This window comes from Gymnoscopelus braueri, assembly GCF_963280865.1.
Source record: "Gymnoscopelus braueri genome assembly, chromosome: 1".
Classification (NCBI taxonomy): domain Eukaryota; kingdom Metazoa; phylum Chordata; class Actinopteri; order Myctophiformes; family Myctophidae; genus Gymnoscopelus; species Gymnoscopelus braueri.
Window position 1 is genome coordinate 2,830,979 of NC_137603.1, and position 16,293 is coordinate 2,847,271.

General features: G+C 40.0%; 1 protein-coding gene across 1 annotated transcript; it reads right to left on the reverse strand.

Annotated features, from left to right (window-relative positions):
- Positions 1 to 8,744: 8,744 nt before the first annotated feature.
- Positions 8,745 to 16,003, reverse strand: LOC308105484 (H-2 class II histocompatibility antigen, E-S beta chain-like). The gene is made up of 8 exons (XM_080456232.1): positions 15,849 to 16,003; positions 15,206 to 15,460; positions 14,352 to 14,624; positions 12,599 to 12,815; positions 11,536 to 11,603; positions 10,877 to 10,990; positions 10,266 to 10,322; positions 8,745 to 8,846 (listed from the first exon to the last, which is right to left on the reverse strand). The coding sequence occupies exons 1-7, from the start codon at positions 15,910 to 15,912 to the stop codon at positions 10,285 to 10,287; spliced, it is 1,029 nt and encodes a 342-aa protein (XP_080312358.1). The 5' UTR covers positions 15,913 to 16,003; the 3' UTR covers positions 8,745 to 8,846; positions 10,266 to 10,284.
- Positions 16,004 to 16,293: the final 290 nt, after the last annotated feature.

Genomic DNA, 16,293 nt, shown 5'->3' on the forward strand with positions numbered 1-16,293 from the left:
TACATGATTATTTATGACTTTGTGGATTTTGCTCACTTTTATATAGGCTACTGTAGGCTACTGTTTTTTAAATATACCACGTGCTGTGGGCACCTGGATGAAATTCACCATGATCATGCATCCTCTCCAGCAAAGTTGGTCACTGCATATCCAGAATACACCTGAATACACATAAATACCAGATAGCAGCTTAAACCAGCTTAAACCAGCTACCAGCTAAACCATCATAAATACCAGCTACCAGCTTAAACCAGCTAAACCATCATAAATACCAGCTACCAGCTTAAACCAGCTAAACCATCAAAAATACCAGCTACCAGCTTAAACCAGCTAAACCATCAAAAATACCAGCTACCAGCTTAAACCAGCTAAACCATCATAAATACCAGCTACCAGCTTAAACCAGCTAAACCATCAAAAATACCAGCTACCAGCTTAAACCAGCTACCAGTTTAAACCAGCAAAACCTACCACCTTAAGCTGGTCAACCACCAAGACCAGCTTAAGGTGTGTTTTGGACGTCCAAAACACACCTTAAGGTGGTCAACCACCAAGACCAGCTAAAACCAGCTGGTCCAGCTTAGGCTGGTCTAAGCTGGTTTTTTCAGCAGGGCTGTTACTGAACAAAAGTGGGTTTCAACCTTTTTCATGCCAAGGACCCCTAAATTGATATACATTTGGCCGCGGACCCCCATCTGAAAATGTTTTGTGCCAGGGACCCCCAGAAGCAATGATTTGAGTTAAAAATGTTCGCTTATAAATATAAATATTCAGAGATATGCACAAATGTTCAAGATTTTTCAAAAATAGCAGATCTACAAGCTCATAGGCACTCGGTGCCGCGCTATGAGCTTGTAGATCTGCTATTTTTGTCGTTATCAGTGAGAACCAGTCATACAACAGGTTTACCAAGCTGTGGGCTAGCACGCAGGAGCACATTGAGAATGTATTAAAATGGTATTAACATTAACATTGAAGTTCAACCTGGAGTCGACTAGTGTTTCTCTCACAGCAACTGTGGATGGTCGTGTCCAGCAGTCCTATTTTGGACATGTTATTAATACACAACCACAACAAAAACAACTACTTTTAAAGAGGTTTTGACATGTTTATTAATTGAAATTCAGCATCTCAACATCTAAAAAGCTATGAGGTCAAGTTTTCAGGATGGATGGGGGCTGGGGTTGGTTGGTGGAGGAGGTATCTCTCTTCAGTTATAGCAGGGGTCATCACCATGCTTTCTTGTGGTGGACATTTTGGTCAAAATTCAATTTTTGCCACAGACATACAAAATGAGTGGACAATAATATTACCAGAAACACATAAAGATCTAGCCCTGAATGACCATAGAACAGGTCTGTAACTCTGAGAGTGTACAAATGGAACCAAATGGTTCGGGTCCATTTGGTTCCATTTTGTACACTCTCAGAGTTAAATAAGAACATTATAATGGTGTGTAAATCAAAAAAATTGCCACGGACAAGACCAAGTCTTTGCCACGGACACATTTGTCTGTGTACGGACATGTTGATGACCCCTGGTTATAGTCTTGCTTGATCTTTCTTTTAGTTGGCAGCCATGACAAGCAAGGACAGGAGACAGGACACCATTAACAAGAAGCAGACCATTAAAGAATCACTCAATCAATTTCTTCACAATCCTCAATACCATGGACGGATTACCAGTGGTGGAAAAAGTACTACATTTTTTTGCTCAAGTAAAAGTATCAATACTGCTCTGTTACAAGTAAAAGTCCGGAATTGAAAATGTACTTGAGTAAAAGTATCAAAAGTATCAAAATGTACTTAAAGTGCCAGTGTAGAACGTACTCATTATGCAGAATGTCCCATTTCAGGTGTAAATGTAAAAAAATCATTTGAAAATGGCAGATCTACAAGCTCACAATGCGTCGCATCACGGCGCATTGTGACCTTGTAGATTGTAGATTGTAGATTGTAGATTAGCTATTTTCAAATGGACAAAAACAAAGTAACTAAAGTTTCCAAATAATTGTAGTGGAGTAAAAGTATAATATTTGCCTCTGAGATGTAGTGAAGTAGAAGTAAAAGTATTGGAGATTGGAAATATTCAAGTAAAGTACAAATACCTAAAAATTGTACTGTACGTAAAGTAAGTACATGTACTTAGTTTCTTTACACCACTGACCATTAGACCCTCCCATGCCAGCACACACACACACACACACACACACACACACACACACACACACACACACACACACACACACACACACACACACACACACACACACACACACACACACACACACACACACACACACACACACACACACACACACACACACACACACACACACACACACACACACACACACACACACACACACACACACACACACACACACACACACACACACGATTTCCAGAAAGCTTTCGACTCGGTCTGGCATGAGGGTTTACTTTTTAAATTAATAGAAGGTGGTATAGGGGGAAAAGTCCTTTGAGGTAATTAAATCCATATGTAACCACCCTGGCCAAAATAGGGGTTACTAAAATCATAAATACTACTGACTACGCCAGTTGGATTTAAACCAACAAGCCAATTAAGGCTCAACATTAAAAGGAGGTTCGTTTAACAGAGCTTTGAAAACTGGGTAGGAGGCTCAGCAATGACACCATGACGTTGCAAAAGTTTTACATTTTATTCACATAAACATTAAATTATTAAAAAAGATTATGCCACTGCAATACAACTGGTCAATAGAACACATCTCCCCAAGCATTGTCCAGAGCAGATAAGCCACAGCACACAAAAAGGGAGTAATTAACTCATAGGTTAGTCGTTTCACTGCAAAAGAGCACACACACATATTAGTTCACTATGCTCACAGAAGGCATCAAATAGGAGTTCAAATGGACCATCATTAATACAGTGGGTTTAAAACATACAACTACATACCATGTACACAAAACAATCTGACTGCATTAAATAGCTTAATACATTGACACACATTTCAAAACAACCTGACATTACACGAACATAATAAAAACATCCTTACCACAGGGCGAGCAGAGTGGAGCGCACCTTAATGGCAGAATTCTGCCCCACAAGCTACACACTCCATTGTTAGCCCCATTTAAAAGTAGCAATAACTATAAATGAACTATTACATTTACCATGGGTGACGCTGGATCACACTCTGCCCGCCTGTGCAAAATCTGCAAACAAATCTGTTGTTGAATGACAACTTCCTGCTTTTAAAAGGCCAACCAGACCATGATTGGACAGCAGTCGGATTGGTTCACCAATCATGATCCATCCTCAGCTCTACACACACACACACACCACAGGGGGAATACATCCACATGGCGTAGTGTCATCAGTGGGTCGTACCTAGGGGGGTGGAGTCAGCTCGGGGGAAAACACAGATTTCCCCCAGCTGGTATAGACCGAGGGATGTGGGGTTTTCAAACTCATATGCTGTAAAAGTATACCAATTTAAAAAGCAGGCGTCATGGCTTGCCAGATCACAGGCACAGAACCTTGTTGCCACTCGACAAGGAACGCTACATTAGCAAATTAAACAAGAGTCCGATTGGAATGTTGTCCTGACTGGACAGAGGATCCAACACAACACAATGGCCCGAGGTTATCTGATTTAATCGCCTGGTAAGAGACACTATTACATTTTCTATAGATATGATCAATTAAACTTATCATAATATCAAAAAGCAAAAGCCATTCATTCATCAATGATGTTTATAACACGTTTTAGTGAATTCCAAGTACAGGAGACATCGACGCCATTACAGTTTGGAAACGCAGTTCAACATGCAGCGATTTACACACACAACAAGCCAAACCCGGCTATCCTCGTTTAAAACCTACAGAAAACACAAGATTGTAAATCTGGCAATGAACACGGAGCTAAAGCAGTGTGTAAATCCTGCATGATATTAAATGGCGCACTTCGCCAAATGATAATGGCGTCGGTACGTGCCGTTCCGTCTCTAAACTGTACTTCAAATTCCCTATAAACATTATTGATGACTTAATGGCTGTTGGGTTTTGATATTAGGGTAAGTTTAATTGATCATATCTTGTAATAGTGTCTCTACCAGGTGCTTAAACACTGTGCATATGTAAACATGTTTTGTAACAAAGAGGGAGACGAGAGGTAACCAGAAGACTCGTCCCAAAACACGCTCGCCCCCATTTTTCTCACCGACCAGCCGTTCTTGTATTCTTGTATTTGTTTTACAGAGGATAAGGTTTGAAATAAGTTCAGGGTTAGGCATAGTTTTACTGAGGTTCAGTTTAGGAATAAGGTTATGTTTTGGCACCGTTTTACTGAGGTTTCGTTTAGGAATAAGGTTGTGTTTAGGCATAGTTTTACTGAGGTTACGTTTAGGAATACCAGGTGAATCCTCGCGGGTTTGCCCCGGGGCGACTGTGTTTTGGGGCGAGTGTTTTGGTATTCAGACGGAGATGTAAAGAGGGAAACAGATCTCCGATCTCAGTGGTGCTTGTGCTGAAACTTGACTCATGCAATAAGATATAAGGATAATCTGATAAACCACATGAACCCCAGCTTACGTATTCTGGGGGGAACATAAACCAAACATTGCCAATCTAGCTCACAGTTACAACGCGTCGCGTTCCGACGCGCTGTGAGCTCATAGATGTTTGGTCTTTTTAGTCACATATATCTTAATAATAAGTCAACTTTTCCGAGGTTGAGTGGACGATTGTGTTCCAGCTGTCCTTCTGATGGATTTTTCTTGGCTGACAATGTTTCTATCTTCCATTAAATAGCTCTGAAAGTGATCCAAACGATCGTGTATGATGTAACTCTATGAGGCAGATCGTTCTGTTTTCCCCCAAGCTAAAATCGAATGGGGCGTTCCTGGGCGTTCCTGTCTATCTCTGTGTGTATCTATAAGACAACATTAACTCCACCCGCTTACACATGTATGAAAATAAAAAGAAATTGCCTGTCAAAATTGGAGATGAACATACAGACTTCTTCCCAAAAGGCAGAGGGGTGAAGCGAGGCTGTTTTGTGCAGGTGATCAGGTCATACTGTATCCTACTAGAGAAGGTCTTCAGCAAAGCTTGGACTTTCTTCATCAGTACTGTCAGACCTGGGCCCTGACAGTGAATATGAAGAAGACCAAAACTATGACCTTCCAAAAATTATCACGGTTACAGAGAAATTACTCAACATTCAAAATAGGTGGGACCCAAATAGAACAAACAAACGTCTATACTTTATTTGGCTTCCAAAGGAAACTTCTGTTCAGCTGTGAAGGAACTCAAAGAGAAGGCAAAAAGGGCTTTCTATGCCATCAAGTGTTCAGTTCAAATCCAATTTCCGATCAGGACATGGCTCAAAATATTTAATTTGGTTATAGAATCCATAGTTCTGCAAAACTATTATCCTGGTACAAAGAAAAAGCACAAACTCTGCATGCAGGGCTGAATTAGGCCAATATCCTTTACTTCTTAATGTACAAAAAAGATCTATTAAATTCTGGAGCCATATTAAAAAGAGTGACCCCGCCTGTTACCATTATAAAGCCCTTGCCTGCCAAGAGTTGAACATAAAGGAGCCTCAGTCAACTGGTCCTGAAACTAGCTGACCTTTCACCTTCTGACATCACAAACCACAGCCAGCCTCAGATGATTAGACCTAACCACATTCTAACTAAAGATTAGACCTAACCACATTATAACTAAAGATTAGACCTAACCATATTATAACTAAAGATTAGACCTAACCACATTCTAACTAAAGATTAGACCTAACCACATTATAACTAAAGATTAGACCTAACCACATTATAACTAAAGATTAGACCTAACCACATTATAACTAAAGATTAGACATAACCACATTATAACTAAAGATTAGACCTAACCACATTATAACTAAATAAAAAGATAAATACATAAATACATCACTTATTGGAATGAACTTACACAATCACAACACAAAGTAGAAACATATTTGGCCCTAAACAGACGGTATACTGTGGCAGACTACCTGAGCACAGTAACTGATAAAAAAACCTGAGAAAGACATTGACAATGTACAGGAAACAGATGTACAGACAGAGAGACAGAGACCGACCCCTACTTGACATATAAGATATAAATGAACAGTAGTGCTACAACCTTATAAGGTCTAGAGGCTATAAAGAGGTAAATATATATATAAAGAGGTAAAAAAAATATATCACAAACCAGAGGAACGGAAAGAGTTTACAATTTATTAATAGGATCAAACTTAAATTTACAATGGATTATTAAACAGATTAGGGAAAGCACAAAACTCCAACCCTACCTGAAAAGAAAACCTAAACTACACCAACACAAGAGTTACAGTCTAGGCCGTCGGTTCTCAAAGTGGGGTCCGGGGAACCCCAGGGGTCCTTGGAGGGGTTCCAGGGGGTCCCCAGCAAAATGTGTTAATATAGCATCACAATCATTTTAAATCACTTTAACCTTTTATACTTTGGTTATTCAAAAATAGCAGATCTACAAGCTCATAGCGCGGCACCGAGTGCCGCGCTATGAGCTTGTAGATCTGCTATTTTTGAAAAAACATGAAAATTAGTGAAAATCTTTGAATATATATTTTTATAACATTTTTAACACAACTATTGGCTTCTGGGGGGGTCCCTGGAACAAAATATTTCGAGATGGGGGTCCGCGGCCAAATACATATCATTTTGGGGGTCCTTGCCATGAAAAAGTTTGAGAACCACTAGTCTAGGCTCCCTAACTAAACAAAACAGTCTCAAAACGGGGAACAAAACAAATGGCGGCACACCCCCTACCAAGCTTCCCTTCTCTAGTACACTCAGGTGAAGGTTTGGAACGTAGTGAAGTGAAGTTTCCTATCTAATAAGTGTCTGTACTTTAAACACACAGTATTAAAGTTACCTTTACGCACTAAACAGAAAAAGGTATGGCACACAGCCTATATAGACCTACAGTAGTAAACACCAACTAACTAACAGAAAGGGTTCAGCACATGGAGGTGACGGAGGGTAAACAGGACTGAAGAGGAGCTTCTAACAGGCTTTTATGCTGGCTGGGCTGATTGAGGATGAAGCCCAGGTGTGTCTCCAGACACCACGCCACTCCTCCAATCTCCACTCCACCCTCCAATTACCAAACGGGGCTCTGAGAACACTCAGAGGGTTAAAAAACACAATATGAGGCCACACAGGGCCGTAACACATGTCATCAGTGTTTCACATTCATTTCATAGACTGTGGTGGCCCACCGTTGTCTAATTTGGGTGGACCCATCACCCCAGATCACCCTAGAAGGTCTAGGTCCACCCATAACCCCGGACCAGCCTATAGGGTTCAGGTCCACCCATAACCCCGGACCACCCTAGAGGGTCCAGGTCCACCCATCACAGGGAAACAGTGATGTCATAATGATCTTAACACATTCATTATCACACATTATAAATGATTACATAATAAACTAGAAAAAGTGCACAGGTCTCCGCCAGGTCAGGTAGGCTATTGTGGCCTCCTGGTGGCGCTATAATAGGCCAATGTGAAAAGGGTGCCATTTGTTCTTAGGCCTTGCACGACAATTGGACCCTGACTGCATTCATGATTTGAGGCATTTTGTTAAAAACATTTGTTTTGCTAAATTAGACCTGCTGGTGGCGCTATAACAGGCCAATGTTAAAAGGGTGGCATTTGTTCCTCAACATAGTGTGAATGTGCGTGCAAAGTTTGAGCGCAATCGGACAGTGCGTTCATGATTTGCGGAATTTTGTTCAAAACAAGCCAATAATGCAAACTTTAGATGTCAATCTTAGCCAATCAGGATAGAATATGAAAAATCAAACACATCCGTCTTGATCACATGACTATAGAGATCATGTGTACCGATTTGCGTGAAATTTGGATAAAATTGGAAGGAGTAGTATAAAATAATGTGTTTTACATAAGTCGACCTCCTGGTGGCGCTATAAAAGGCAGATGTGAAAAATGCAGGGCAAAGGTTTTTTGTTGACCTCTAGGGAGTGTGCATACAAAGTTTTACACAGATTGGTGCAGTTATAGGTAAAAACACGGCCTGTTATAGCGCCACCTGGCTGATTGGAAAATGAGATCAACGGATAATGGGAATGTGCGTGAATGTGGAATGTTTCACGGAAATTGCATGCTGTGTTCATGATTTGAGGCATTTTGTTCAAAACGGAGCACTCCTGCAAACTTTGGAAGACATTTTTAGCCAATCAGGATGGAATATGAAAAATCTGAAAGACCTGTTTCGTTTAATGACTATAGAGATACTGTGTACCGATTTGCGTGATTTTTTGACAAAATCTGTACGAGTACTGTCAAAAAATATGTTTTGCACAAATCGGCCTCCTGGTGGCGTTATAAAAGGGCCATGAGAAATATTTGGGGCAGAGGTTCTGAATTGGCATCCAGGGAGTGTGTGTGCACAGTTTCGCTGCGATCAAGCCAACGGTTCCGGAGATTAGCTGGTCACAGACGGACGGACGGACACACACAGACACACGGACACACGGACACACAGACGGATGGACAGGGTGAAAAACATACTCTCTCGCCATGCCTTTCGGCCTGGCGGAGAAAATGACCAGGTCGAACTGGGCGAAACACTGGGAAAAGACAGAGTCTGCACACTAATTCTCGTTAGCCTTGGCTAGCTAATTAGCATTCGTGAAAAAGGTTGATGATGTCATCATTTTGCTGCTGTTATTAGTATTTAAAAGCTGAATGGACACACATGTATTTACTCCTCTCTCCACCAGGAGGCAGCGATGACTCTCTGCTTCTCTGAAAACACACCCAGGTGTTCTGTGAAAAGACAATAAACCAAGAAGAATCAGAATGTATTAACTGTGTGAACATGTTAACACTTTAGAATAACCTTCCCTTATAAAATTAAATTAATCATTCCCAAATGATTAGTTAATGTGTTATTTATAACTTGTTAAATGTGTGTTAATGGTTAATGCTTTAACGATTATTTATAAAACTGTGCTATTAATAGTTAATAGATCATGAACAAGTTATTAGTAGGCCTAAACTAATTAAAAACCTAACCTCCCAGCACCTTCCCTGCAACTACAGTAACCATCAAAGTAGAAACAACTCAGTCCATTCAAACAACATTTGACCAATACTTTGTCAATAGTGTATCTTAGTAGGAAGGGCAGCTCAGTTGGTAGAACACTCTCCTTTGGACCACAAGGTTCTGTCTTTGATCCTGATAGTGATGGAATGATCAGTGTTTTCAGTGAACTGAATCATTGTGTTCAGTTCACTGAAATGTTGTGTTCAATGAACTGAATCATTGTGTTCAGTTCACTGAAATGTTGTGTTCAATGAACTGAATCATTGGGTACAGTTCACTGAAATGTTGTGTTCAATGAACTGAATCATTGGGTACAGTTCACTGAAATGTTGTGTTCAATTAACTGAATCATTGGTTCAGTTCACTGAAATGTTGTGTTCAATTAACCGAATCATTGGTACAGTTCACTGAAATGTTGTGTTCAATTAACTGAATCATTGGGTACAGTTCACTGAAATGCTGTGTTCAAATGATTGGTTCAGAGTTTGGCTGCATTGCGTCGTCTCTTCACTTCCTAACTGAGTCACCTGAACGTCCTCTCAGGCTATGGGATCTAAACTCCTGCGTCATGTAAAACATTTTTATATTTGATTGATGATGAATGGTCCAAACTACACAGTTCACCAAGAGCACCACCCCCCCCCCCCCATCTGACCACATTGACATCAGTGTTAGGGGGCGGCCATAGCTGAGTGGTTAGTGAGCCCGCCTAGGGAGCCAGAGGCCCTGGTTGCCCCAGGTACGATTCCAGGCCACGCCAGCATATGTGTCGATGAAATGAAATTTGTCCCTGAGCAAGACTCTTAACCCCTAATTGCTCACAGGCCCTCATTGGAAACAAGCCCACAAGGACTTTCATGAACGTCCTGTTAAAAGGAATTATCCTTATCCTGTTGTCTGATACAACAAATCGTTTGATTATTACATTTGATTATTAGATTCATTATTCTAAGAAATTAAGCAGAAGACACATGATAATGTGAATTCACGCGACCGGGAAGGTTTACCAGGCTAGTTGTTTCACTTCTTACGCAAGCATGTTGTTTTGTGTATGTTTTCTAGTTTTATACACTTTTATACATTAAAACTGTATGAATGTATATGTAAAAAGGTTTAGTAAAAAGAAAGAGGAAGTGAACCTGGGTGTGTGGGAGGAGTCTAAAGATCGTCATTGGCTGTCGGCACCAGAATACGACCTGATAGAAGAAGAAGAGAGACAGTTAAAACAGACACAGACATAAATCCTATGTACTGTATTGTGTGTATTTCTCCATAAAATGCATAAATGTACACACAACACAATAACACAACAACGCAACAACATTAGGGTTCAGTCATCAGGGTCACATGTTGCATCAGAACTAATTTGAACATTTGACTCTTATTTAAGACTAAATGTGACAACATAGAACACACTTTGACCTCTAATTAGGTTGTCTAAACTGGCTAAGGTTCTAAACCAATATAAACCAGTTAGGATGTGGCTTTACATATGTGTTTGTTTGTTTGTTTGTTTGCATTTATGTGAGGGTTCCACATGTCATGTGATCCTCTGTTGATCTGACCTCATTTCTTCCACTGGTAGTAGATTAATGAATGAAACATGTAATTAAACATGCTAATCACCTTGTTTCTTCCACTGGTAGTAGATTAATTAATGAAAAATGTTAATTAAACATGCTAATCACCTTGTTTCTTCCACTGGTAGTAGATTAATTAATGACACTTGTTAATTAAACATGCTAATCACCTTGTTTCTTCCACTGGTAGTAGATGAATCCAGACAGGAACAAGACCAGACCCAGAACCAGACCTGATGCTCCCATGGCCACCTTGTTCTTCACTGACTCTGGCATGGAGTCATCTGACAATACAAATATTATATTAATTATATTATATTATATTATATTATATTATATTATATTATATCATATTATAAATTCTATACATTCTATAAATGTCTTTATACCTGCAGCCATTAGTAAACAAAGATGATGTACCTGATCTAGACAAGACACTTAAGCTCTAAGTAGGTGAGGCTCCTGTCATGACCTTCTTATTAGAATGGTTACTTTTTTAGGATGTTTTAATGTATTTGTATTAATTCTTATTTCTGGTATCTGTATTATTATTGTGTCTTGTTTTTAATTGGATTGCTGTGTTTCCTTTCTGCAAAACAAATGTACCTTCAGGTACAAAAAGAGAAGAATCCTTGAACCCTTAAAACAGAGTGCAGTGTAACACATTACAGTAGATTACAGTAGAATACAGTAGATTACATTAGAATATAGTAGAATACAGTAGATTGCAGTAGAATATAGTAGAATGCAGTAGAATACAGTAGATTACAGTAGAATATAGTAGAATGCAGTAGATTGCAGTAGAATATAGTAGAATGCAGTAACTGACCCCAGTCCATCTTGATAGGCGCGGTCAGGCTGGGATGTTCCACCATGCATGTGATCTTCTCTCCTGATCTGTAACACACACACACACACACACACACACAGCACAGCATGTATTCTATCTGATGAGGATGATCAGTACCTACGCACAGGGGGGGGGCACCACGGTGCAGAGGGGGCACCATGGTGCAGGGGGGGGGGGGGGGAACCACGGTGCCGAGGGGGCACCCAAAATGAGCCATGCCGATCATCATAATAACTAAACGATGAACTATTATATTTAAATGTAAGATTAAAAACACAGCTACAATTAGGCACCATATCACTAGACCGTTATAGGCAATAAGATAAGCTTATACTGATATTTTCTCCACCTAAAATAATCATGACGTGCGTGCGTCCTCAAGTTGAATGCGTGTCCATGTGGATCTGCTCAGAGCTGAAGCGGCCCCTCCTCCCCGCCCGGTCTGGCAGTGAGTGAGCAGCTGTTAATTAGCACTAACATTAGGACAGATTGTGAAAGTAGCCGATCTACACGCTGAAACGCGCCGCGCTTCAACACATTGATCTGTTGATCTTTGTTATTATTTAGTTTTTTGGAGAAAAAAAAAAGGTTTGACTATTTTTGTGTAGGAGCGTGAATGCCCCGCTGGGCTCTCCTCCGCTCTAGTGTTTATTGTGTATTCCACTATTCCCTCCCCATTGCAGAAAAAATAGGAAGGCAAGAGGCAGAAGAAACTTAGCAACGAGATATGCACGTTATAGCGTATTCCTGTGTGTGTATTCATGTATAGCACACTCGCTCGCGGGTCTCTGTGTGCGTTCGTCATGCTTGCACGACGACGAGCTTGCTGCGTAGTTGTGTCTGGAGTAGACTGGTGATAAACACGGGACTCGGGAGGAATCGTGCGCGTGTGTGTGTGTGTGTGTGTGTGTGTGTGTGTGTGTGTGTGTGTGTGTGTGACTTAATATTAGCCTACCAATTAATGGGCAATTTTCAGCAAGTGAGTAACACTTGTTTTATTTATTAAAGAATATATGTATAGGTGTCTGTTAGTGTAGTGTACCTGGGTGTGTACTCCAGGTAGGAGTGGTACTGGTAGTACCAGTCTCCATCAGACAGCTCGTCAGTAGAGGAGAGACCAGAGGTCAAAGGTTCTCGACCTATCCACCAGGTCACCAGGATCACTTTAGGATAGAAGTCGTAGCTGCTGCACCTCAGCATGTGAGTGTGTTCACCACGACGAGGGGGAGTCTCTGACTTCAGACTCACTTTGGGCTCCACTGGATAAATAAGATTATTATTATTATTATTATTATTATTATATAACCGTCATAGGAAGTAGGAACATGTTATTATCATTAATAATTGTATATCATCCAAATGATCCAGAAAGCTGCAACACACTTGTTCTTCAACCAGCCAAAATGTTCACATTTCCCGGCTCTCCCCCGTTCTCCTCTCCCTCCATTGACCCTCCAGTTGCTGCCCTCACAGAGTACAACACACTGATGTTGGCCTACAAACCAACCAAAGGTATAACACCTCCATATACCTGATCCAACCCTATACAACCTCTCACCCTCCACACGTCCTAGACTCTTCTCCTTTCCCTAAAACACTCTGGACAACGCCCTGGACAACGCTCCTCATGTCCTAGACTCTTCTCCTTTCCCTAAAACACCCTGGACAACGCTCCACACGTCGTAGACTCTTCTCCTTTCTCTAAAACACCCTGGACAACGCTCCTCATGTCCTAGACTATTCTCCCTTCTCTAAAACACCCTGGACAACGCTCCTCATGTCCTAGACTCTTTTCCCTTCTTGACCTAGCCTTGACGACCTTGCAGTCTTATTCAAAGGTTAAAATGTCATTTAGATCATTTAGATATCATATTATGTAGACAGATGCCAGGTTCAACCTGGCGTCCTATAATTTGGATAGTTTCAATGTACATATTATGTATTTGTTTGATATTATACTGTTTAGACTGATGATAGGTTATTGGTTTACATATGATCCTAGATGACTATTTCTATGCATTTGATGTATTACCTCATGTTTTCCTTGCTTACTGTAAATCTCTCTGGATTAAGAGCGTCTGATAAATGCCTACATTGTAAATTGTAACTGTAAATGTCAGTGTTTGGCCACCAGATGGCACCAGAGTACTGTATATTCTACAATAGTCTACAGTTTTCTACAACGTAGAATGCATTTATATAATATAATTTAAACATATTAAATACTTCACAGTTACACAGTGCTTTACATAAACAACAATAAACCAAGCAATATCATTGTATGAAAATGATATTGCTTAATAAACAAACAAAACAATACACATAATCCTGTAAAATATTGTGATTAAAAACATACAAAACAAACTAGTTAAGACAATAATTAAAATATAAAATCAGGTGGTGAAATGAAGTGTATAGAGGTGTGTTTTAGCCTGCATGGTTCTTTTTAACGATAATTTAAAAACATTAATCCTGGTGTCTTTGTTTTAGGCAGGTCATTATATGTAGGTGAAAACGCTCATAGCCTATAGATCTATGTTTCATTTATACTACTGTACAATGGTGACACCACATGTTGTGAGCTTGTAGATCTGCTATTTCCACTGCGTGACAGCCTGTTAGGATACAGTATAAATCAAGAGGATCTGAAATGTTTCTCAGCAGATAAAGAAATATGTAATAATTATTATATGATCAATATTAACCCCATTATTCATCTCTGAATAGAATCATGTGATTTCATGTTATAGTTTATGAGGTGATGAGTGTTGAGTGCTGCTCTGAGATCAGCTCACCTCTCTTGTTCAGAGCAGAGGAGTAGTAGATCTCAATGTTGTGTTTGCAGAGTGCCTCTCGGTTTGCTCTCATCCCGGCCAGTAGTCCAGGATCTTTATTGAAGCGCTCTGCATTCTTCACACCAAACTCAGTGTATCCAACAAACTGATCTACTCTACTGTCCCACCTGAGGAACTCATCACCATCGAAATTATTTGAGTATATGTACTGTATGTCCTTCAGCTCACTGGAGTTAAACACACAGCGGTGAGTCACATAGTACACATATCCATCTGGAAGTAGTCGACAATGAAAAATGTCATTAATGTTCAGTTTTATTCATCTGTATAATATCAACACTAGGCTAACTGCCCCCCCATCAGCCAAATATGTCTCTACATAAAGTCTACAATAGGTTCAGGATGTGAAATCTGGCATTAAAATGTTTTAGGTTTTGTTTCTCTATGTGTCCAGTTGTCTAGTGCGTCTGTCTGTCTGTCTGTCTGTCTGTCTGTCTGTCTGTCTGTCTGTCTGTCTGTCTGTCTGTCTGTCTGTCTCCATCATGTATTTCCAGGATAACAGAGATAACACTTGCAAAAAGGTTGTTATTTTGAGAGCGAAATGCCTCACAATATGAATACATTCTGATATGTTTTATTTTGATGGTAACTGTTGTATAATCGTATTATCTTGGATTTTGACATAATTCATGTTTTTATATTGAAAATCCAAATAAATAAGTAAAGGGGTGTGTGTGTGTGTGTGTGTGTGTGTGTGTGTGTGTGTGTGTGTGTGTGTGTGTGTGTGTGTGTGTGTGTGTGTGTGTGTTCAACCGTTTTAGTTAATAACTATTGTGTTAATAGTATTCATGTACCTTTCACTGGTGGTTTCTTCAAGGCAGTGCGAACGGTGTCCAGGTTGGCTTTGCAGAACGCCTGATCACCCCAAGCTTGTTCATAAGCTCCTGGTTCGGTGATATGATCTACAAACGGAGGCTGAGGCTCCACCGCCTTCCCTTTGTTGAAGTCTGCGTACCGCAACACTTCACCATCCAGTCCCACCATCCACTCTTTATATGAGTCTTTAACTGTGTCTGAACAGCTATAGACTAGAATGTCCTCATGGAACACTGGAAATAAAACAAAGATGACGTTAAACAACAAACTTCTTCACAGTGACAATAACACATAATCATCATGTTATACAATCATGTTTGGTTCTTATATGAAGTGAAAGGTTGGATATTAAAAGTAGCTTCCTGTCAAATGTTTTATTCACACTGATTCAATATTGTATATACAGGTAGTAAAAGGTGTGTGTGTGTGTGTGTGTGTGTGTGTGTGTGTGTGTGTGTGTGTGTGTGTGTGTGTGTGTGTGTGTGTGTGTGTGTGTATGTGTGTGTGTGTGTGTGTGTGTGTGCATTTGTTTGTATTGTGCATTGTTCATATTTGGTTTTATATAATAACAGTAGATATAAATGTATATATCAAATAATAACATAAATATAATGTACTTACTTCCTGGGATCGCTTTGACATGAAGTACAGAGGAGAGGATGAGGAGGGTGGCTGTAATCTTCATCGTCACTGATCAAAACTGAACTGAATTCAATAGATGAGAATAAACGGATCAGAATAAACAGATCAGAATAAACAGATGTTTACTGAAAGAGAAGTTCTGGAGTCTGAAAGAGAATGAAGGAGGACTCGTTCTTTAGTTCAGAAGAATCAGCCAATCAGATTAAAGATAAGATGTTACATCATCTGTTTCCAGAAAGACGACAGTCTGGATTATTGCACATAATCATATATGGTATATAGCTGCTGCTTATGCACCTTATGTCTCCTCATGTACATACGGTACCTTATGCACCTTATGTCTAACCTCATGTATATACTGTACCTTATGCACCTTATGTCTAACCTCATGTACATACTGTACCTTATGCACCTTATGTCTCCT